The following is a 23,731-nucleotide window of genomic DNA, read 5'->3' as shown; positions in this document are numbered from 1 at the left end:
TCGCGGCTCACAGCTCACGACTTGTGAACTTGTGGACGGTTGGTGGGTGGGAGTGGAATTTTTAGTGGTCGGTTTGTTCGACTGTATAGTGTTGTGGAGTTTAGACTGCGCTTAGTGCGTTGAGCGTCGTGTTTAAGCGTGCTTTTTTTTAACGATACTCATTACTTCGAACATGTGCAAAGATAAATAAGTTTAAAAATTCGAAGAATGTGCTAGTTTTGTGTTAAATTAAGTTAAACAATCGATATGGGCTCAAAAATTGAATACGTGGATTCGTCACATTTGTACGCCACAAATTACGTCCGTAATTCGAAAGCTATAGGTGTGCTTTGGGCAATATTCACGATTTGCTATGCGATTATCAGCGTTGTGGCATTCGTGACGCCAGAATGGATTGGCGATCTTGAGACTGAATACCCTAGAAAGTTTGGATTGTGGCAGATTTGTAGAACAGACGAGGTCAGCGAGGATTGTAAAGGGAGGCTGGACGAATTCATGTCAATAAATGGATTTGTTTTCAAAGTGACTACAGTTCTAGTGGCAGTAGCGGTAGCACTAGCTTTGTTTACAATTTGTTCGTTGCTCCTGTTTTTCTTTTGTCAATCAACAACCGTGTTTCACATTTGCGCCTGGATGCAGTTGTTATCAGGTCAGTAAACTCATAATTTTCCTTCAACTTCACTTAATATCTAAACACTAACATAAGTAATCTAATTACCGTAGCAAATTTGTACACGAGAACAATTTGTATAATATATATGTTTTAAATTGTACATACATTATATTATAACTTTTTTTCGCATATTATTTTAAATAAACTTTTTACCTCTACAATTAAATTACTCCGCAGTTAGGAATTAAGTTTTTACCGTCGTTTAATTAGAGGTCAACTTAAACGATTATTAAATAGAGATTAAAACTAATTGCCTTCTTAATTCATATTATAATTAACGGCTTTTAGATTCATGTTAACTTTAATATTAATTAATTACCTAATGGTTTTGATCCTTAAACTTAAGCTTTGGTAAGTGTTAGAAGATAAGACAGTATTATATGATAATTGATTCATAAAATATTACTTTCCAAGGGAAAAATAATGAACCGGTTGCAGTAAGCCGGCAGGTGCAACATCCTGCGCAAACGCTTGCAAAACGAATTCTTACCTGCTCTGTATATCCGTTATAATCTATTGCTAGTATTTTATTAACTACAGGATGTAAACGCTATTTTCTTATGCTTGAGTTTTTTAAGTTATTCTTTTAACATCGAGTCCAGAAAATCGATATCGATTAATAAAAGTCGCATTTATTCAGATACATTTATTAATTGGCAGCCCTGAACATTGGAGACACAGACTTAGATAATAACTTTCGTAAACATTTTCGTAAGATGTTAAGGCTTATATAAAATAATTTTATTCACGTTAATGAGGTGTTACAAGTTATTCTATATAAATAAAATATTTCTAGTAGGTTTTTCTACTGACTGTCATAAGAAATAGTTTCCGGTCATGGTCACGTCGGATTTCCGTCTTAGTTACGCTGAGGGGATTATACCTTGCCTCGACGGTCTCGTACTTATGATAAAATCACCAAACTTATTACACTATACCTAGATAGGTAGGAAAGATTCCACTTTTAATTGTCGCTATTTAATTGACATGTATTCTCGCTATATATAACTATGGCTTACATAGACTCCTTAGACCTTTGGTGATTCCATAGACCTTATGAAATCACCAAATGCCAATACTAAACTTGAATTATATTTTATAAATATTTTTAATAACTTTAACAATCGAATTTGTTTCATACAAAATATAATCAAGTTTGATATTTGTAGACTTTTATAAAAAAGATAACCTCTAGCTCATTCGATTACTTTTATAACCTTATTTTAAAACGTTTTTATATGACGTATTTATTTCCAACAAACAAATACACAGTACTACTAGTAATGTACTATATTATATATATAATATCCTTTATGTCTAAGTATCAGTCACTAACAATGGTGAATCCGGTTAGACGTACGACCCATGCACCGCTATATGACCGTAAAAACTGCGTGTACCACATCAGTGTGTTAATTGAAATTACTTTTTCTTGTGTGCCGTATGTGACCCACTAATATAATACCCAGTAATCCCCATTAAACCTGCACAGACTGTTCTGATTTAAAAATACTTCGACATTCAAAACGATTTTTAGTAGAGATTTTTAGCAATAAACAAATAAATTTTAACGGCAGTTATTTTTCGTTCACTTTCACATTAATTTAGACAAAATTCATCTTTGATTTCAATTTCACGGCTTTGTTATTATTTGCATTGCTTCATTGCATAAAACTGTTTCGAAATTATTACGAAATTGCTTAGTCTGGTTTCTGAATTACCCTAATAATCTTTTTATTTCTTGTGAAACGGGAAAAATAAATGTATTAATAATTTCAAATTAAAAATGGTATGAATCGTAAATGAAAACTTAAATTTTCTCTTCCATAATTGATTTATCCTAGCATTTCTAAGCCCTGTAGAATTTATTTGCGTTTCCACATAACGCTATTACGAGAATTACTTTACTTACTTACTAACTTTCTACAGAGCTTCATTTGTAGGTTCAAGTAATTTAATCAGTATAGAAGTAAAACATACTACTACTACATATACCACGAAATTTTATTAAAACTTTGTATTATTATACATTCATAAAGAACATATTGTAAACAACTATAGATTTACTAACACCATTTTTAATTAATACAATCAGGTTGCATTAATCGAATTTAAGTGCATTTATACGATCAAGGTTATTACAAAACGATTTAATATCAACAACTTTTATTAGTTGCGACATATGATCGGCTACTTCGAAATAAGTTTATCCGATCACCGAAGATATCTAGTCAAGTGACTGGTTTTCATAAATACGTAAATTGAATAGTCTAAGATCCGAGATTAGAAAAATATAACCTCATCTGTTATTTTGATGAAACAATTTTTTATAAGCTTATTTCAATATCATGAACTCATAAAAACAACCTCTGCCAACATAAGCCCGCTGCAATTAATAGTAATTAATTAATAAAAAACTAATTTACTTTTAATTTTTACTTTCTCATGTTAGTTACATGTAGGTAATAAGTTAAAACCGTCAATATTTTATATTATATACCTCACTGTAGTAGGCACCCATCTCTATGATTGCTATACTTACATGTAGCCAGGTGAGAAAAGGTTAATAAATGTAGCTTATTTCCCTCACATGTTAATTAAAAAATCTAAGTACTATAGTAAACGGCGTAAATTAATTGCAGCAGTCTTATGATGGCAGAGGTTGTTTTTATAAGTTCATGATATTGAAATCAGCTTATACAAAACTGTTTCATTTAATCAAATATAAGCAATTAGTGAGAACAATATTCAATGTCTGCCTATACTTAAAATGTTCATTTATTGATTGTGTTGTTATTTTAGCTAGCTTCGGGAGGTATTACAGTAACTGTATAAAATCTATTTGCTTTAAAAATCAAAACACGTCCGGTTTAAGATGTGTCAAATCCATATGAAAATTACAATCTATGTTTGACGTTGTAATTATATTATTTTGAATTCTTTTTATTATATAAAAATATAAAATGACCACATTAACAACTTTTCCTGAAGACGATAGATGCCCAAAAGTATGTAATGATATTGGAGCTTTCAAAAAAGCTGAAAAATCACCTGAACAGGTATTGGAGGAAGTTAAAATCTCTGAACAAAAAAAAGCTGATATTGAACCTAAAGTCGAACAAACGGTTAGTTCATCTCCTCAAAATCCAGTGGAGGAAATAAGACCTCCACCTTCTGGAGATGAATATCTACCCAATCTTAAACCTGGGGCTGATGGTAAAGTAGACTGGACGCCTCTTGGTGGAATGACTGGTACAAGACCTGGCGTCAACAAATACAGCATCAGCAGATATTCCCTGAGTGAATGGCGGAAACACAATGATACAGTCCTTGATCCTGAAATTATAACTGAATCAAACATTGTTGAATATAATGCCAAAACTTCTATGATGCAGGCATTTGGCAATATCGATAAACAACAAAGCGAAAACTGCAAACGATTGAAGCAGAAAGCGCGGGATATATTTAGATGGAAAGTTGAAGTTGAACGAGCATGTAAAGCTATAACAGAAGAAGTGGAAATGTTGGAAATAGAACGACAGCGCTTAAAGGGGGCTTCAAGAGTTTTAATGTTGCCTGAATCAATATCTAAAGAATGCTTAGATCTTCGTTCAAACAGATTTGAACCAGATCTGGTTGCTGATGCAGCTGAACAAGAATTAATCAAAGAAATGAACTTAGTAAGTGAGGTAAGAGCCACACTTAAAAACACATTAAATCAAATCAATGAACAATTAGCCGTCAATAAGGCTGCTAAACACAGAATCGAATTCGATTGGTGTGATAAAACTATGGCTTATAATACTGAAACAATTAATTTAAGCCTTAATCCTAAATCCAATACGATTTTGTTCAGACCTGGAGCTACTCGGTTTGGCGACTTTACTGCACCCTTAGAATATTGGGAATTCTTTTGCAGAGAAAACGTACAAAGCTGTGAAGCTGCAAGACAAAAGTCAGCAGATCTTCGTGGAAGTCTTAATGCTATCCTCGTGAATGGTGGTAGAAAGCTTCGTACCCAGGCAGATAAGACAGACATTTCTATAGCTGAAACTGTAGCCATAACTCAGGAACTGTGTACTAAATTAGAAGAAACATTACTCTCTACGCTACAGAGATTAGCAGATACGGAATGTTTAATTGACACTTTACATGAATCGGTTAGGAAAATGGATGCAGCTATGAAATTAGCTCAAACACGTCTAGATAACAGAAATAACTGGAGACCACATGGAGAGAATGTTAGGGACCAACCACACTTGGGCTTAATAGAAGAAGTCAAAAAGATTCACGAGACGGTTACGTCACTTCTGGGTCAATTGAGGAACGCAGAGAGAGTCAGGAGAGATTTGATGAATAAACGGATCGTTTTAGAAAGAGAAATTGCGTCTAAAAGAAAAACTTTGAACATTGACAGAGATAGAATTGGAATTATAAGATCACATTATCCATCTGCCTCAGAATTGGCTGGATATTAAAAATACATGTTAATAAAAAATTATAACGTAATCCTATTCAAATTCAAAATCTGAACATTATGGATCGTAAAATATATGCTATGTTGTCTATTTTACCAAATTAAAGCGGTAATTATGCTGAAATTACATGTAATTTGAAACGTTTTATTTGATATGGTGTAATTTTTATTTCCACTTCCTGCAATTTAAATACTGGTCGTAAGTGAAGATGTAAGATGCTCTTTTATATAACAATGACTAAAGTTTATCGCGATTCGTTCATAACATTAGGGCTTGTTAAATAGCAATCATTAAGTTATTTATGTGAAATCTAATTGCAGCCTTTCACTCTTTTGTATTTTCAAAGTAACATTTACGTAAGTGTTGATGCAAATGGAATTTTAAGATGATTCAACTGATTTTATACTTTAGATGTTGTAATGATGTAATCCGCGTCATATTATCAAAATCAGATGCTCCTACCAATTTGGTCAAATTAAAAAGAAGTAGTAGAAGAAGAAAAAAGAATTTTAGCAAATTGGCCCCATAGTAAGGGTTTAGTAATCGGATGGATAGTTTATATAGTGCCCCTATACTTGTTTATACCCTTTATAATGCACATATACAGTTACAAATGATGATAATAATACGTCCTAAATAGAATTCGAAATTATTGTTTTGTATGACATAATATAATCTTTTGCTTATCTCTTGCTTCTGGATCCATTAAAGATCAGATAAATTGTAACAGTTTTACACCCGCTAGTCCTTGGAATCTTCACGCTAAATATTATGTTGCCGCAAAAACAATACATCATTAACGAAATCCCACGTACCTGGGAACTTAAAACAAAGATTGACCTTTCTTTAACGTATAATTTGCTAACACCATTACTTAGATACCGCTGTGGGATTGTATTAAAAACTTGCAAAGAAATAATGTAGAAAATATATAATAATGAAAGAAATTCAAATTATTGGATATTTAACGATTATAAGGGTAAGGGAAAAAATAATATTTACTCTTATCAACAACACTATATTCGATATAATTTAAAGAAAAACCTTTTTATTTATTTTGAAGAGGAAATGAAAAATATGTCTTGTCAGAGAATGTATTAATCAGATGACAGTTGAGTCGTCTGTTACTTTTAACTAATTTTAATGGTAATTTTAATGTTTTTATAAATATTTTAAAATTCTTGTTAAAATGGCGAATCCTTCTAAAACTTGCCCACAAATCTGCCCTACAATGAATAAAGGTGAAGAGAAAAAAGTGTACAAGGAAGCTGGAGAATCGAGGGGTGGGCAACTAACTAATGCTGCGCCTTATGTCCCTGGTATGATTAAACCCCCGGAAACCAAAGTATATCCTCCTGGAGCACCACCGAGATATTTACCTCAACCTACTGATAGTACAAGTGGGGATATATTAGGTATGGGTCCAATTGCTCCCTGGGCTGCTGGCCACATTGATTGGACACCCCAAGCAGGGTCCACAGGTGTGCGGCCCGTCGTTGACAAATATTCTATAACGAGGTATTCTACGGGTGAATGGAGAAAAACAAATGAATATACTCTTACGCCTCGAGCCACAGATAAAGCAAAAGCAGTTGAGAAACAGACCAAGCAAGATATACATGATGCATTTATTAACATGGATAATAAATTGAATGATTCTAATAATAAACTTGATAAACGCGTGAAAGTTCTATCTCATTGGAAAAAGGAGGTAGAAAAAGCGCTTAATGCAATTACTGATGAAATAGATACTTTAGATGAAGATCGGGCTAAATTGAAGGGAGCATGCAGAATATTGATGATGCCAGAAGCGATTTCCAGAGAATGCTTGGAATTAAGAACTGGAAGATATGAACCTGATTTAGTTAGAGATGAAGCTGAACAAGAGTTGATTAAAGAAGTAGCTATCGTAGGAGAGGTGAGAAGAGTGTTTCTAAATACTTTGGCTAAAGTTGAGAAACAGATGGAGAGAAATAAAGCGGCGAAATCATCAATTGAGTTCGATTGGGGCGACAAAATGTCTAGTTTGCAAGTCGACCGAAAGAATTTGTCGCTCACCCCAGATTCAAATTTAGTACTGTGGCATCCTGGCGTAGCGCGATGGCCTGAAAATGCAACCACTTTGGAATACTGGGAACATTACTGTGCAGAAAGTATAAGGAACTGTGAAGACGTCAGAAAAATGTCTGTCGATTTGCGAGGAGATCTCATGACTAATATTAAAATGGGCAGTCGAGATATGAAGCTACAGGCCGACAGAACAAACGCGGCTTTAGCAGAAACTGTTGCTGCAACCGAAGAGCTTTGTGAAAAATTACAAGAAAACCTGAAGGAAAATCTACAGAAGATTGCAGATATTGAAAACCTCATTATTTATTTAAAAGATTCATTAAGAAAAGTGGATGAGAGGAACAAGTGTGTTATGACTAGGTTATTCGCCAGGAATTATGAGCGGCTGAATGTTGAAAATTGCAGGGACGAGGCGCAGTATGCTTTAATGGCTGAAGCTAAATTTATTAAGGAAACATCAGAGTCCCTGCAGGATAAAATTCGTCAGGCTCAAACAGTGCGTTCAGAACTCATGAAATATAGAGGAGAACTAGAAAAGGACATCGCATGTAAACGGAAGAGTCTTAGCATTGATCAGGACAGGTGCGATAGGGTTCGCTCTCATATGCCTACACCTGAGGAATTCGCGGCCGGTTAACATTTAATAAAATATCGCAACAATGCTGAGTCATTATTCGATCGCCTTCTGACATTTAGAATGAATAAATAGAAGGTTACGTTGCGTTAAAGATAGGGCTGAGAAAAAGTAAGTCGATATATCCTTAAAATTCAATGTAATTAATTTAACTAAAGCCCTAATCTGTCTTCACCAGAGCGGAAATAGATTTTGGAAGAAACAGTCTAATTTTAGTTGTTGAAGTATGAACAGCTTAAAATGTTCGTTTTGTTACCCCATATTTTTCAGGATTCCTACACATCTGGAATTTATTTTAATTTTTTAAAGTTATGTATCCAAAACATACTTAAAAACTTATTAATATAACTATTGCAAATACATAAAAAAATAACTAGGTATTGCAACTAATCCATATACTTTGAATTCTAGTCATAGATAATAATTATTGTAATGTCCAGAACCCATATAAATGCGTCTAGTAACTGCAGGAGGGGTGATGTATGGAATTAGAATGAGTTGCATTGACAACCAATCTCTCGTGCACATAAATCCAATTAATTATTTATAAACGATCATGCTTGCATTTACGTAAGCATATTTAAATAACGAATTCTGAAAGCTTAATTTTGACGTAACTATATAGAAAACACAAACGTAGTGAAAAGTAACGAGATTAATAAGACATAAATTTGCTTGAACGACAAATCGACTTAGGGTCCTTCAAGAAAAGAGCGTACCAATTCTTAAAAGACTGGCATCGCACTCGTGACTTTGAGAGTGTCCATGGGCGGCGGTATCACTTAACATCAGATGAGCCTCCTGCCCGTTTGCCCCATGTTCTATAAAAAAACAATATTTGGTATATCTAAACGTCACTAGAACTAAGATAATAACAAAACATCTTATCGAAATGGAGAAATTCGTAACAAGTGACTCCGACCAAAACAAACCGTTTTTTAAATTTTTCATCTTTTATCGATTCCGACGTGTGAGATAACAAGCGAAAGCTTCCCAGTTACCACTATACCTTCATTCTTTATACTGACGTAATAAAACAGATGATAGACAGATTCAGTTAAGTCCACAATAATGTAGACTCTTTAAAAACTAGTGTGTAACAAATTGGACATTACAACATATCTGGGCCATGTTACTCAACGACGTCTCAACATTTCTTTGATTTATTAAAAATGATTATGTCCGTATATCGTGTTGGTTTGTAATAGAATCGTCATTTATTAATTCTTCATTGCGTAATATAAAATAATCAGGCAATTTAATTAATAATAAAACTATTATAGAAGTTTACTTGAATTGTTTCAAAGATATTTTAAAAATAAAACAATAACAGGCACGAAAATGTAAACACAGCAAATTTGGACTACACAAAAGAAAACAAATGCAACAACGATTTCAAAAGGCCCTTGAATACAGAAGTAGCATGTAACATATTAACTTTCTACATATACAAGAATGTTTAGGTTGTGTATGTAGGGTGGTACGAAACTCGAATATAAGGCAATTAACATCCCATAAGTTTCCCCGCGTTGTAAACAACATATACATAATGGACAAATAAATATATTATAATAAATACATTAATATTCCGTGCGTGAGATATTATGATCACGTGCTTCTCTATTCACAAATTATTATAAATTTATAAGATAATTGCACGATTAAAATAATTATGTTATCACGGTACGTTTTTATATAATTAAGAACATGCACGAAATTATCTCTTATTCTATCTGAATAAAAGGAAAAATATATAAGAAGGTCTCAATCTGCAACAGATTTTGATATGACTGATGCAAGTCTTGTAGACCTCGACCAAAATCGATTTTGATTTTGACTAATGTTGCGCTACGAATAGTTGCACTGCAGAAAATTACTATATATTATACACACATACATTTCTTAAAATACGTCATGCTCTTCGAGACTTCCAACTGAGTAACAACACAATACCAGCGTCACCTAGGCCATTTGTTAACATCAACAACACACATATTTTTATTTTATTATTCACACAATAAAGAATCAATGTGCATCGCGAATTTATTCATATTATGAATATTAATAATCATAAATATGGGTAATGGTAAATGTGTGTAAATTGTAATGGCGAACACATAAACTCAATAACAAAAATTACAGTAACTTATGTTATGTTTTGTACACGAATATATGCACACTGCATATTGTATGTCGAGCTGAAGAGATGTTGTTTGGTTGAGCAGAAATCTCTAATTATTCGTTTAAAGTTATTCAAAAGTTCGTATTATATTATGAGCTTTGCCTACTTGTATAACAAAGAAAAGCTTATATACATGCATAAGTAATTGTAATTGATATATAATTTATACTTAGCATGTATTTGTTTGTATTATTAAATAACACATAGAGTAAAGTATAAAGTTCCGTATAGTTAATTTTAAGCAAGGTCACACTACCGGTATCTAAGTATTATCAAAAAAACTATGGACCGTGAAACAAAGATTTTAGTTAATATAATATGCATAAAATGAATACTTTAAATTAATAATCATTTTCGTACGTTTTTATTTGAATAAATAATGCTAACAATGTGAATAAGTAAGTATCGAATATTTTCGAATGTTAATTATGCTAGGCTGTTTAATAAAAACCAATTGAAAAATAAATGTAATTTCTGATTCCTGTTCTGGAATGTAGCGGTGAGATATTTGCATCCAAAGTCTTGTACCTTATAGAGAAAAAAACTTTCGTCTCATATTATATGTTTATTGGTAAATATGTATGTTATAGTATTAACGATAAAGTTAGTTATTGTATTTATTACAAGTCACAGTTAAATTTGTAAACAAATCATTAGTTTCGGCGAGTTTATTAATTATGTTATACATCCGTGTAAACGTACTTTATTTGAGATCTGTATTAATGTCATTTAAACCATTTCATTTTAACGTTCATAAGTCTCAGTGTATAGTATTGATAAATTATATTTTAATTTTATTATCGACATGCCTCAACGATTGTAAAATTACTAGTTTTACAAACCGGAAATAAAGAAAACTAAAGTAAATGCACCGTGACAGTTACATAAAGAAAAGGGAAACCGTAATAATCTATTTCTCATATAATTTGTCGTAAACGTTGATTGTCTACACTACTCTAAACCGCTTTCTACAAGAGAAACTGACTCTAAATATACAGCTAGTTTTACATATTTATTTACTTTCTAATCCTTGATCCTACATATATATTCGAGAAAGCCCTGCATTTGTTTCCTTTAACATTTTTTTTCTGGCATACTCAGCCTACGGGTAAGATTCAGAGACGAGATTTACATGTCAAATCCGTTATATTATTGATATACAAGAGTCAGATAGAGGGATCTAGTACTTTGCCTCACCTCTTGATCTACCCTTAAATGTGCTTTTCTCAAAACCACCGTACAAGAACGTGTTATTTTGGAGAAGGGTGTCGAATGGAAGGCCAAAGTGGATAGCGTTGAGAACGGCATTTTTATGATGAAGAGTTTAATCCAGTTGGATAACGTTAGTACAATAGAATTCAACGCAGTTCCATTTCTCCAGATAAACTTTAATATGGCACATCTGTCCATAAAAACATAGAGAACCTCTGTTTGAAAATAGCTTTGGGTTTAAGTCCATCAGAGAGATACGTAGCAAACATTAATGTTCCATAGCAGAATTCAATTCTTCATTGTCTTTAATGCTCCCTTTAAAATGTTTATATGTAGTATGCATAGTCTTGCAAGTATTCATTTAGGTTAGTCCACAAATGTTCCCTTATAATTATTATGACGCAAGCGTTTATCATTTTGATCATATCTTGATAAGTGTCTACACTTACAGCACTCTTACTCTGCGTTGAAATTATATGAAAAATGCTGTAAAATAATTAAAATTGTATGAAGAATACTTTGTAAAACTCACCGTGGAGCTACGGCATTATACACTATCATTCTCAACTAAAACGATACGTTAATAGTATTAATGCTGTATTATCTAATACGAGAACAATAAACAGTTATTTAGGCAAAAAGTATGGGAAAATGCATTGTGCATTGTCGATATACTGTTATGTCTCTGGGATGTATTAGATTGTTTAATGTTCACTTTAGATTATTCAATTAACATCTGATGTTAAGATTTTAGATACAAATAGTTTGGTTTTTAACAGCGGAGTAATAATTGATTGACAACAAAAGCCGGCTTATTTAGAATATTCGGCTTATTTAATTCTTTAGAAATTTAGAGGCATTCGAAACAGTAGCGGTATATTGATGAAGTCAAATTGATTATGAATATCTTTATCTTGGCCTGAAGGTGGATATAACTTTTACGATAAATTTTTTACGAGTTTTCTTTTTCTCACATCGCTTGGCGAACGAAAGTTATTATAAAATATGCCGGCAAAGCAATCAAAGCGGCAAACAAGCTACACCAGATACAAGTTATTATAAACTCAATGTCACCGCAAACCGCGTATATCCGTGTATCACATTTCCTTAGAGAAACTTGCTTTTTGCTCAACAAGGACTTAATAACGTCTTAATTCGCCTGCACTTCTATACATAATGTACACTATACTGTGCAGTATACTATAGTATAGTGCAGTAGACTAAACTTTTTATTTGTTTGTTGTGTAATGACTAGTCCATAGGCAACGACGGAACCGCTGGGTACATCAACAGGTTTTTATTAAAACAAGTAACTTTGTGTTGTTATATGATATTTCGTGGGAATATTATACCTATATGCATTGTATCCGATGCTTTTATGTGGCTTCGACGCACGGATTAAATGTGTGTTCTATTTTCCAGCGTTATGTATGGTTGGCGGTGTGGCTGTGTATCCTGCCGGGTGGAATGAAGCAGAGGTTCAGGAGACTTGTGGACCCACTGCTGACCAGTACAATATTGGTGAGATACGACATTTTAAATAATTCAACCTAATCCATTCTTATACAAAAATATATATATAAAGTCATAATTATTTATTAGTATATTATATAAAATAATAACTAAGAAACTCGGTTGTGAGAAATGCAAACAAGAAACTGTAGCAGAATGCGTCAAAAAGCTGACGCAAGATATAAGATTACATTATTTTTCATTTGTTACTGGACCCAGATGTGATGTGGCCTTTATACTAAACTAAAAATGACGAAATTTATTTGAAAGTAGTTTAAAATCTAGTAGTATGGAAGACACAGTAGTGTTGGTCTAATGATCCCTGAGGTCATATGATCCCCGACTCTACACCAATGGACTTTCTGTCTATGTTCGCATTAAACACTCGCTCGTACGGAGAACGAAAACTGGCAAAACATTAAAAATTTCTCTAATCCTAAAATATTGACATGAGAAAGAAGGATGTAGAATAAAAGTCATCAAAGAAACGGATGCAATCTGAGGCCAAGAACCATATAGGGAGTATTATTATTAGTATGAAGGTTGAGTTGTCCCCTGGAGCAAAAACAATTGAAGTAGGCTATTAATGGTAAAATATTTTCCAGGTCGCTGCCATATCCGATGGGCATACATCCTTGCGATAATCGGCTGCCTGGACGGAATTGTACTCGCTGCTCTGGCCTTCATACTTGCCACCAAACATGTACGACTGCAACCTGATACCAGCTACCCATCACCGTCGCTCTATAAAGGTAATTGACACCATACATACCTATATCTTGTTCTATTTGTTTACATATGACCTTGAAAAATTAACTGTATGATATAATAATAAGCCCTTATTCTTCCACATCCTATTTACATAATTTAAATAAAGTAGATATGAATACAATTTTAACTAAGATAGAACATGTCCGGGAGAAGACCTCCTCCAACTTTTCCCACCCTAATTTATTTTGTGCCATCGTCATCCAATTTCCTTCAGTATGTATATACAACTGTATAATAAATAAATGATACACATAAAATTATTGTTGGACAATTGATCCCTTGGTGTAAAATAACGTGTGAAAAACAGAACCTCGAATGATTTTTTAAATATTTTTTTGTAAAGAGTACTTTATAGTACGAATGCTTTTAAAAACTACAATTATAAATCGCTGATCACATCAGTTTACATTCTATATAAATTATTATGTGGTCTTACATAAAACGTTCCAACCCGATTCCCATATCGGCTATGGGTTTGAAAATGAAACCACTAGTATACGATAAATTATATAGATAACATGCGTAACTATGTCTACTCTGTATACCACGGGCGTATTTAATCGTGCGATTCTCATGCGGTTGTAGGTTCGAACCCCGGCTGTGTACCAAAAAGCCTTTTATGTCTATATGCACATTTAACTCGCTGGTGAAGGGATAGTCATGCATTAGCATGAGCATGCTTTAGATCAAAAATCGACGTGTGTCAGGCAAAGTAGGCACGTCACTTACTTGCCTATTAGATAAAAACGAATCTGATCACAAAACAGAAACAGGTGTTTTTACACTAAAAAAATTAATAACGTGTCAATTAACATATATAAAATGTTTTATCATATCCAAAGAATGTTTATGTACTTTAAGCGAACACGAAACCGCTCTTGTGATGACGCATTTTATAAATATGCAAAACTTGCTTTCAATTTATTTGCAACGTACGTACTAATGCAGTATTTTATTAGTAAATGTGTTTATTTAGGAATTTACCGATTTGTATTGACCATTATATTAAGCATAACTTTTACGAGACTGACTTCTAGGCTTTCACGATTAAGCCGTATTATGAGAATGCTTAGAAAAGCTTAAACAAGTTTTAGTGCAGTTAAGCAATGCAAAAATATTGATGTCGACTAATTTCATTAAAGTTTTGTACATTTGGGAATATTCTTAGATATACGAATTCTTTTTTGTATTACAGGCAAACTGTAATCACGACATTCATTTTACCGCAGGACGGGTTACGCGTACACGCCATATGGCATCACTTTCTGTGTCATCCGCATATTGATGTAAATGTCCTAGATACGTAGTTTTCAACAAGCTAAACATTATTTTCAATTACTTTTAATGTTTTATATTCGAATTATCCGCATTAGTATCATAAAACATTTCAGGGTCTATAATCTTTTAATATTTTACTTTCACTAGACATATAAAGGCATGTGTATAAAATGAAATAGTGATTGAGTAACATGGATCCATAAAAAAATGAATTTCTAATTTAGGCCTTGTAAAGTTGGTAACAATATTTTGGAATACAAAGCTGTTCTTAAATATTATATATCTTAGATATTTGGTCGGATAGCGCCATCTATACTTTATTGGCCCTTTGCAACTATTATGAGCGTTTTATGAAATTATCTTGAGCAAGTCTTACTTGTCCTTATGAGATGGCGCTAAAGAACTTAATTAAAACATTTTTTTTATTAACTTTAATCTACGTAGTCCTATTAAATTAAATTTATTCCTCCTTTGAAAAATACTTATTAATAATCGGGTAAAAAAGCTGAAGGAAAAGGTTACCTGGTAGATAAATGTATATCTACGTTTTTCATTATCATTTTTCTTTTGCAGGCGAAGTAAACAACGCATACGTGACTGACGCGACATCTATGGCCGGTTCACGCAAATCACTTGCGCTGCAACCGGTGTTGATAATGCATCCACATGCGCCACTAGATGTCGACACATACTCACATTATTCGGGACGGACTGCCCGATCAAAACACGGAATGTATGCGAACTCTATGCATAATTATTAATTTTTAAGGCTTACCGTTTTATAAATTAAAATTCTTTGTAAGCAGAAATTTAATGTTAAATTAATAAATTTGGAGCTTACTTCTTCTTCTTATACCTATTTAAAAATTTGTTACTGGGTCTTGTTTCTAATAGCAAAATTTTCGTTTTTTTGTCATGAAGCCCTAATACTAGGAATAAAGAATGTTCCATCCCTGCCAATATAGAATTATAAATGGGTTTGGCTCAAGCTGAAAATGTTATGAAATATTTTAACTATTTCTTTATATTGTTTTATCAAGTTACTTTAAATAAGTTGTTTTTTCTAACTTAGGTATGAAATGGAATAGTTACTTAACATTATTTTGCGCAGTTTTAATTATAATAAAAATTAAAATCCTGAAACTATTGTTTAATATGTGTAATATAATTAACAAGTAAAGATTATTATTGTTGTATTATAGATTTATTGATGTAAATAACTTAAAACAGAATATAAATTAAATGTTCTTAGAATTAAGTGTAAACACCATAATTAGTACAAAAATACGTTTTTGTCTATTTTAGTTTAAAACTATTGTAATAGTGCCTTAAGAAAATATAGTTTTCTGTACAAATATTTTGTTTTATTAAATTCATTTAAGGTGAGCGGAGCGGCTAGAACATTAAATATTTTCATCGCAAATTGTTATTCCCAAGTATTATTCTATGTATTTAACGTCCATACTGTTGTATGTGTAAACCCGTTGTTTTCTTTACATGAAACTTAGGGCATTTCGTATTGAGCTAGTAAACGCATTTGGTTTCTTCTCCGATCTGTCAATCCATGTCGCCCAGGGTCTCCGATAAGTACCTGAAATAATATGCGGGTGATTAATATTTCGTTTGTAAGACAGACCGTCGCATTTTGTAATGTTTTCCTTTTTGTATCTCATAGGTTGATTTTATATTGTTTAAAAATGAAAAAATAAAATATTTTAAATGTGCAAAAAGCCAACATCACGTGGTGTTCCCAGGCGGTCACCCATCCAAGTACTGACCACGCCCGACGTTGCTTAACTTCGGTGATCGGACGAGAACCGGTGTATTCAACGTGGTATGGACGTTGGCGAAAGTAATTTCTAAATAATTTATTATATTACGCTATGCTACAAATATACAAATTGCTTTTCATACTTTTTGACAAAATATTTAAATCAATACACTGAAATTTTGTTGAATATGAAGCTATTCAAACGCACGGGGTTCAAATCACGTAGCTCTACCACTAAGTATTAAACGCAATTTAGGTATACCGTACACGGTACAGAATTAGTCCTAACCTTGGGATTATAATATACTGAAGCTCATTATTGAGAGCAATTATGGATCGCCGTCGGTATGATGATTCAATATGATGATTATGATTTCAAATAGTGTAATAAAATGTTAAATGTATTTTAAGTGTTTATTCACACATTTTATTTAATAAAGTATGTTATTATCTGCGTGAGAGTAAAATATTCTGAGTCAAGACAAGAGTAACAAACAGTCATATGAACCATATAAATCGTTTTGAAAGTTTTCTACGAATTTTGGTCAACAGATTATAATGAGGTTTAACGTATAAACTAGCTTTACTTACAACATCCCTTCTACTCTGCGTAAATAAACGGCATGGTTAAGAGGAAAAAAAACTTCCCTAAGCACGTTTTAAGACTTTGTTTTTAATTTCAAACTTTTTGACACGCGACCTCACGTGACCTCGTGAATCACGTTTTGACAGCACGTGTCAAAATTATTTCACGAAATTAATAAAATGTGCAGGAAGCTTTGGTTAAGCAATGTACTACCAAGGGCAATTTTGAAATAAAAACTTTGCATATAATGCCGTGTGACTATGGTCAATATAGCACATCGATATTTGGTGTAAAATTGTATTTATTAAACGTTTATTCCAGTAAAATTTGTTTACCTTAAAACATTAGGAATCATAATAATACTGCATTTATACGAGCCAAAGCTGTACATTTTGCTCACTCAGGCTTTATTCGTTTTAGTGAGGTTTTAGTGGCGATTTCCTAAATCATGGGAGTTACTCCCCGAGAGTATAACCAGACGTAGGCACTCTACTACCTGTATGGAGTAGAAACGTCGACCATCCTGGCTCGAGAACGGCAAAGGATCGATGCCTTTGCGATGTGGTGCTGGCGGCGAATGCTCAGAATACCCTGGACTGCGAATCGCACCAACACATCAATCCATACCATATATATATATAGACCCAACTTCGCATACGAACTCGCTATATAATACGAGCCCACAGCGAATCGTATCGTATTTCGGCCATACAATGCGTAAAGGCGATGAGAACTTGGAGGAGCTGATCGTGGTTGGTAACACAGAAGGCAAAAGATCACGTGGCCGTTCACTAACCAAATGGACCGATCAAGTGAAAGACTCATCGTCTTCAAAGCTATACAGTGTCATAAGAGAAGCGCTGGACAGAAACCGATGGAAGCAGATAGTCCGCTCTAGATGCCTCGTTGCTGACCACGACGCTCAGACATGAGCTGCCGACTAAAGAGAGAGAGAGAGAGGCACTCTACTGTTATATTGCATTTATTTGTTACGTAGAAATTAACTAAGTACATTAATTAAATTAATTTTTTGTCTCGCTTATATTCTATTGTTGTACGCGAGTGGTTAATATTTATAGAGTAAATCTAAAAGCCTTTAAGTATTATTTAAAGCACCCCGATGACCCTGGAACCTTACAGATTTTATAATAAATTCAATAAAGTATTCAATTAGCGTGCTTACCATTTTTTTCTTCGACAATTTGATTAACCAATCAAATAAGAGATTTGCAAAATCCTCATCATAAAACATATCTCCAATAAAAATCGCATCAAATTCATTACAGTCATTCCCAATAAGGTTGACACTGCTTGTTTTTACTTGAAGATGATTTAAATCCGCATTTAATTTAGTAGCGTATAAGGCACCTGAAACATATTGATAATTTAAGTATGTTGTGTATCAGGGGATGTAGCTCAGTGGTAGAGCGTTCGCTTTGCATGTGAAAGGCCCCGGGTTCGATCCCCGGCATCTCCAGCTTTTGTTTGTCATTTTATTTATATTAAATTATAAAAGTAATATATATTTTAAATTGATTTTAATATACATAAATAGATTATGTTATTTATGAAAAATATTTTAGTTACACAATATCCAATTTGCTTCAGCGTTACGTAGGATAACTATGTCATCAATTTAATTAAAGTCACTTACAAAGATCTATGTCATTTGCTACGATAAGTTTTGCATTGACTTTTGCAGCTGCCAATGCGCCAGCACCGCAACCACAGCCAACATCTAATATTTTGCAGTTTTTTACGGAATCTGCGTTATCTAAGACATATCTGTAACAAAACATGTGGTGTCTTGAAAATACATATGTAATAATATTTGTGGCTAGTTTTATAAATAGTTTGAAGGATGTCAGTCCTTGACATCGTAAGCAAGAGATGGCGCTTATTTCAATCTACATTTCTATTATGTTTTTTTTTAATTAGGACGATTAGATTATTAAAAAGAAAGAATACCAGAAACTAAAGGTTTCAGTTATGTAAAAACGATAGTTTATTTTATAAACTCAGAACGTTAGGGGTGCTTGGAACTAAGCGAAATCACGAATATAGATTCGAATAGAATAGATCAAGTTACATACATATACTTTGTTCAAATGTAAGTTTCTTAAATTCTGTTCGATCGCACCCCTGTTCGAATAGAACTTATGTTTGTATATAAAACCTATTAATTTAACTTTTATTGCACAAAACGGATTTTGAATTTGCTTAAAAAATGCGGTCATTTATCTTATTTTTTCTTATATCAATTTTTTTTAATTTGTATACATTTCTGCTTATCTTTTGTGTATTAAAATATTATATTATGTATTATGTATGTATGTAATAATTAAATTGTATTATCGATTTTTATATTCCAACATCCATACCACGTTTATTACAACGGTTCTCGTCCTTAACCGAAGTTGAGCAACGTCTGCATGGTCAGTAGGTACTTAGATTTGTGACGGCCTGGGAACACCACGCCAGGTTGGATTTTTACATTTCCATGTATAATGTTTTATCGTTAAATCATTTTAAAACGATTTAGACCACTTTAGTTTATACTCTATATATAAACATTCCATTATAGAAAAATACTTAAATGAATGTTTTTTGTCATGTTAGAAATAACTTTGAAATTATGCATATTTTTATTTTTTAAATATTCGTAATAATAACCATCAATAAGTATAAATAATACAAATAATTTATAAATTAATGGAAAAAAAGTATATTAGGTATTTAAAATTTTAAAATACTTATTTATTTTTTTAAATTACTAATAATAAAAAAACTTGTATTTATCTAAAATTGCATCTAACTTCAAAACATTTACCCATCGCTTACAGAAATGTATACCTACTCTATAGCTCACGCTTCGTTGGATTTATAATATTTACGCTCGGTACAAATTGAACTTGTTTTACACGTGCAGCGTGATGGGTCGCGTGCCTCAAAGTTTTAAGTAAAAAGGACCAAAAACGTTTCACAAGTTTTTCTGTATTTACTCAGTTGTTGTTCACTTCAATAACGCCTTTTTTGTCCTTGAAGTTTAATCGAAGTCTAACACATTTTCACAGCAGAGTTTTCTCCATAAAAGAGTACGATTTCTAGGATGGGTACGGTGCATTACATATTATAAAATTTACATAGTTATGATTTTTCTTATTACATTAATTTTACAGAAACATCTATATAGGATATCAGGACAGTTAAAATAATGTGAACGACAATCTTTTATATTTTTTTAAATTTAAATAAATTAATAGATAATGTAACCTTAAGCAGAGTATAATAAAATATTTTAAATTTATATATGCCAACGTCCATACCACGTTGAATACACCGGTTCTCGTCCGATCACCGAAGTTAAGCAACGTCGGGCGTGGTCAGTACTTGGATGGGTGACCGCCTGGGAACACCACGTGATGTTGGCTTTTTACACTTTTTACAATACATCATATCACTACATATTATAAAACAAAGTCGCTTTCTCTGTCCCTATGTGCCTTTTTATGCTTAAATCTTTGAAACTACGCAACGGATTTTGATGCGGTTATTTAATAGATAGAGTGATTCAAGAGGAAGGTTTATAATATGTAAAATAACATCCATTCAATAGTGGAGAACTACTATACTAATATCTTTGAGGTTTCTAATGTGATGTCGTAAATAATTACATCTTTTCCGCTTACATTGCAAACATTTTTATATACAACGTTCACAGATTTTCTGTAGTGTACTTAGTATCAGCATTGCACTCGTGCGAAGCCGGGGCGGGTCGCTAGTTTTTATATGAAAGTATTTACATTAGTATTGACAATTCTTACATTGAAATGTTTACCAGCTTACTTATTTACCTATTGCTACATTCAACTTAAAATATATAAAAAAAACTGATGGTAAGTGCCACTGTCACCCAGGAATATTCTCACTGCCAAAATCTCGTTGTACGTTGCTGGCCTTACGCTGTTCTAGGTACTAATTAATTAATAGGTACAATTAGTATATCGATATAATAAAACCATAAGGAGTAAAGGAATAAAACAGCAAAAAAAATAAAAAAATTTACTAGCGGTGAGTCATACAACTTTCCCGGAAGCAAAGTAAGAGGGTTTGTATTCATGAAATATTCTGGAGGCCTTATTTCCCAGCGAAAGCCTTCGTGACTCATCAGGGGGTGGACCACCCCCTCTCGAAAATACTGTGACTAGTGGGTGGTGATTAAAAGCTCACACTAAAGACGTCGGTTCTGCACATGGTTTTACACATAAATCAAATAGTTATTTCTTTAATCGCACTATTTATTATTTAAAAATTAAAATACAGGAATCAATTTCTTTTGTGGAACCAACTTGCCCAGATCAAATAATGCTTTTTAAGGCTTTCCCACTCATTATTACCAGCTAGAATTTGTCTTAATTGAGTCACTTTCTATCAGAATATGACCTATATTTATATACGCAGCAACGCTGTCTTTAAAATTACATTGATATATGTTTATTTGCAAAGAAAGTTTTACGTTCAGATTTAAACAGTCAATTATCATTATGTCATAATAAGTTAGGTTGTTTAAAATTGTTGTCAAAACTTATGGTCTAAATTCAATTTCGGCATAATAAAGACAGCTTGCAATTAAACATTTAATCACCTTCCCTTTGAAAGCAATGCAGCAACATACAAGCATGGCAGTATATAGGTATAACAACGTTTTTTGTATACTATTTAAATACTCTCAATATAAATGTATAAAAAATATGTAAGGACATACACTATCGGGGAGTTTTTAATCACAGAACTCAACCAAAAATGTCAAACGAACTAAACGAATAAACATTTATCTATTATAGATAATGATCAGATTATCACTGATTACCAAATTAAAATCAAAACAATCTCAATAAAGATAAATAGTTTAACGCTTTGTCACGCTGACAAAAATAATATGAATTATTTTTGTCAGCGTTTATTTCATATTTCAGCAATCTCTATTGTGACATTCATTGATTATCGTAAAAATACTGACCTTACTTTCGACGTCCCATATGGCTCTTAGCGTGGACACCTGTTCATACCATATGAGTTTTTTTTAATTTATTTAATTCAGTTAGTCAAATCACATAATTAATAATCAATTTAAATTAGAAGTCTTATGTATAAAGGAGCTTGTAAATTATTAAGTGTCTGTTAAAAACACAAAAATCACTTGTTACCTCGAAGAGTACCTAGAACAACGTAAGCCGGCAACGTACACGCCAGGCTTTTGGCACCGTGAATGTTTGTATGGTGTTAACATCAGATTTGCTATCTCTTTTATAAAAAACTAATTATAAACGACCCGTCATTCAATAACGAGTAGTATTTTATATGAACCCAAGAGCCGCTCGGTGGCTGTTACTTATTTATGGCCGCACATAAGGCCAAACACAAGAAAACAAAATGTTACTAATACATAGTAAATACAATGATATAATATTATGAATTATCAATTTAAAAGTCATTATTACTATAATTGTAGTATTTGAGTACGATAAGTGGAAGCAGATGAGTTGTTTCTTTTTGTTTCATTTAATCATTACATAGCTTCAGATACTATATCTTTGACCAATAATACTAAATTAATTTGCTCAATTATTTATAAAAATAAATAAGTAGATAGAATTAGAATAGATAAAAAATAGTTTTTTTTATTTGTGAGGATACATATTATAACACTACATATATAACTACTATATGTACTGCTCTGCTTGAATCTGTCTGTAAAGAGTCCTTTGAATAATTTCACACGCGTGACTCATACTAAAAATTCTTCAGGATGATTCATAATCCTCTATCTCCTTCTAACTACAGAGATCCTTTTCGTCCTACTTGTAATATGAGGTCTCACTCGCACTCCAATATCAGATCCCTGTTTAAGGTTGCTTCAAAATTATTTTATTAGAAAAAAGCTCTCTACAATTAGGTCGTAAAATATTTTTTTGTGTATGTTATTATTTATTTAAGATGCGTTTTTGACGAATTAGGATAACATTTTTGGACAACTGTCAAAATATTTTATAGCTTATCTATGGTCTAATAACCCAATATATAGGATAAAATAGAATATTTAACGTGAAAACGTGAGAGACATATGACATTTTAATAATTAATTTAAAAATTAAAAAAGAATATGGTGTTTACGCAAAAAAATTAGATTAAAATTTGTTATTTCTCCAAAATTTGTTTTATTCTATTAAGCCGGGAAAACCCTCTTGTCCCATTCGACTTTATATTATAGATTCTTAATATTTTCCTAATAAACGTGCGTAGACTAAATATGAATATTCACATCACATACGTAAACACGAACTGGTTGTAAGCCAAGTCATTTAATATACATTCCAGGATTTTACGATTAAAAGCGGACTAAACATTATCAAGTACAGTATGAGAGTAAAATTGGAAAGTTGTATAATTTATATTTAAAGAAATGAGTTCATAAAACAATAAATTGTTCCCAGATATGGTTAATGGTAACGTTTAACAAGTAAGAAAATCAACACAAATCCCCAAGCCACAGTAGTATATATA

General features: G+C 32.4%; 4 protein-coding genes and 3 non-coding genes across 7 annotated transcripts in view; 5 read left to right on the top strand and 2 right to left on the bottom strand.

Moving 5' to 3' along the window:
- The first annotated feature begins 5 nt into the window (after positions 1–5).
- Positions 6–15,932, top strand: LOC110993796 (LHFPL tetraspan subfamily member 3 protein). Its single transcript, XM_022260179.2, has 4 exons — positions 6–649; positions 12,672–12,770; positions 13,367–13,513; positions 15,384–15,932. Exons 1-4 carry the CDS (start codon positions 247–249, stop codon positions 15,569–15,571), a joined length of 837 nt encoding a protein of 278 aa, XP_022115871.1. The 5' UTR covers positions 6–246; the 3' UTR covers positions 15,572–15,932.
- LOC110993795 (tektin-4-like) lies at positions 3,610–5,254 on the top strand. The gene has a single exon (XM_022260177.2). The coding sequence runs from the start codon at positions 3,637–3,639 to the stop codon at positions 5,149–5,151; it is 1,515 nt and encodes a 504-aa protein (XP_022115869.2). The 5' UTR covers positions 3,610–3,636; the 3' UTR covers positions 5,152–5,254.
- LOC110993794 (tektin-4-like) lies at positions 6,269–7,924 on the top strand. The gene has a single exon (XM_022260176.2). The coding sequence runs from the start codon at positions 6,341–6,343 to the stop codon at positions 7,856–7,858; it is 1,518 nt and encodes a 505-aa protein (XP_022115868.1). The 5' UTR covers positions 6,269–6,340; the 3' UTR covers positions 7,859–7,924.
- The window catches only part of LOC110993797 (electron transfer flavoprotein beta subunit lysine methyltransferase), a 22,059-nt gene continuing 14,060 nt past the window's right edge, over positions 15,733–23,731 (bottom strand). The window contains exons 3-6 of the mRNA XM_045628876.1: positions 21,069–21,071; positions 18,822–18,954; positions 18,351–18,535; positions 15,733–16,401 (exon numbers count right to left, since the gene is read on the bottom strand). Of these exons, the coding sequence (XP_045484832.1) occupies positions 16,315–16,401; positions 18,351–18,535; positions 18,822–18,954; positions 21,069–21,071 (408 nt within the window). The 3' untranslated portion in view covers positions 15,733–16,314. The remainder of the gene's footprint in view (positions 16,402–18,350; positions 18,536–18,821; positions 18,955–21,068; positions 21,072–23,731) is intronic.
- Positions 16,540–16,658, bottom strand: LOC123689380. Its single transcript, XR_006750361.1, has one exon. It is a non-coding gene; the product is annotated as a 5S ribosomal RNA (ribosomal RNA).
- On the top strand, positions 18,573–18,644 carry Trnaa-ugc. Its single transcript has one exon. It is a non-coding gene; the product is annotated as a tRNA-Ala (tRNA).
- LOC123689379 lies at positions 20,480–20,598 on the top strand. The gene has a single exon (XR_006750360.1). It is a non-coding gene; the product is annotated as a 5S ribosomal RNA (ribosomal RNA).

The sequence above is a fragment of the Pieris rapae genome, chromosome 7 (genome assembly GCF_905147795.1).
Source record: "Pieris rapae chromosome 7, ilPieRapa1.1, whole genome shotgun sequence".
In the NCBI taxonomy this organism is placed as follows: Eukaryota; Metazoa; Arthropoda; class Insecta; order Lepidoptera; family Pieridae; genus Pieris; species Pieris rapae.
This window is presented reverse-complemented; position numbering and strand designations above follow the sequence as displayed.

Excerpts from the sequence above, each read along its gene's own strand:
- LOC110993796 (XM_022260179.2), top strand. The coding sequence starts at position 247 with ATGGGCTCAAAAATTGAATACGTGGATTCGTCACATTTGTACGCCACA. Across the intron at positions 12,771-13,366 it reads TGCTGACCAGTACAATATTG|GTCGCTGCCATATCCGATGG; the intron begins GTGAGATACGAC and ends AATATTTTCCAG. Across the intron at positions 13,514-15,383 it reads ATCACCGTCGCTCTATAAAG|GCGAAGTAAACAACGCATAC; the intron begins GTAATTGACACC and ends TTTCTTTTGCAG.
- LOC110993794 (XM_022260176.2), top strand. The coding sequence starts at position 6,341 with ATGGCGAATCCTTCTAAAACTTGCCCACAAATCTGCCCTACAATGAAT.
- LOC110993795 (XM_022260177.2), top strand. The coding sequence starts at position 3,637 with ATGACCACATTAACAACTTTTCCTGAAGACGATAGATGCCCAAAAGTA.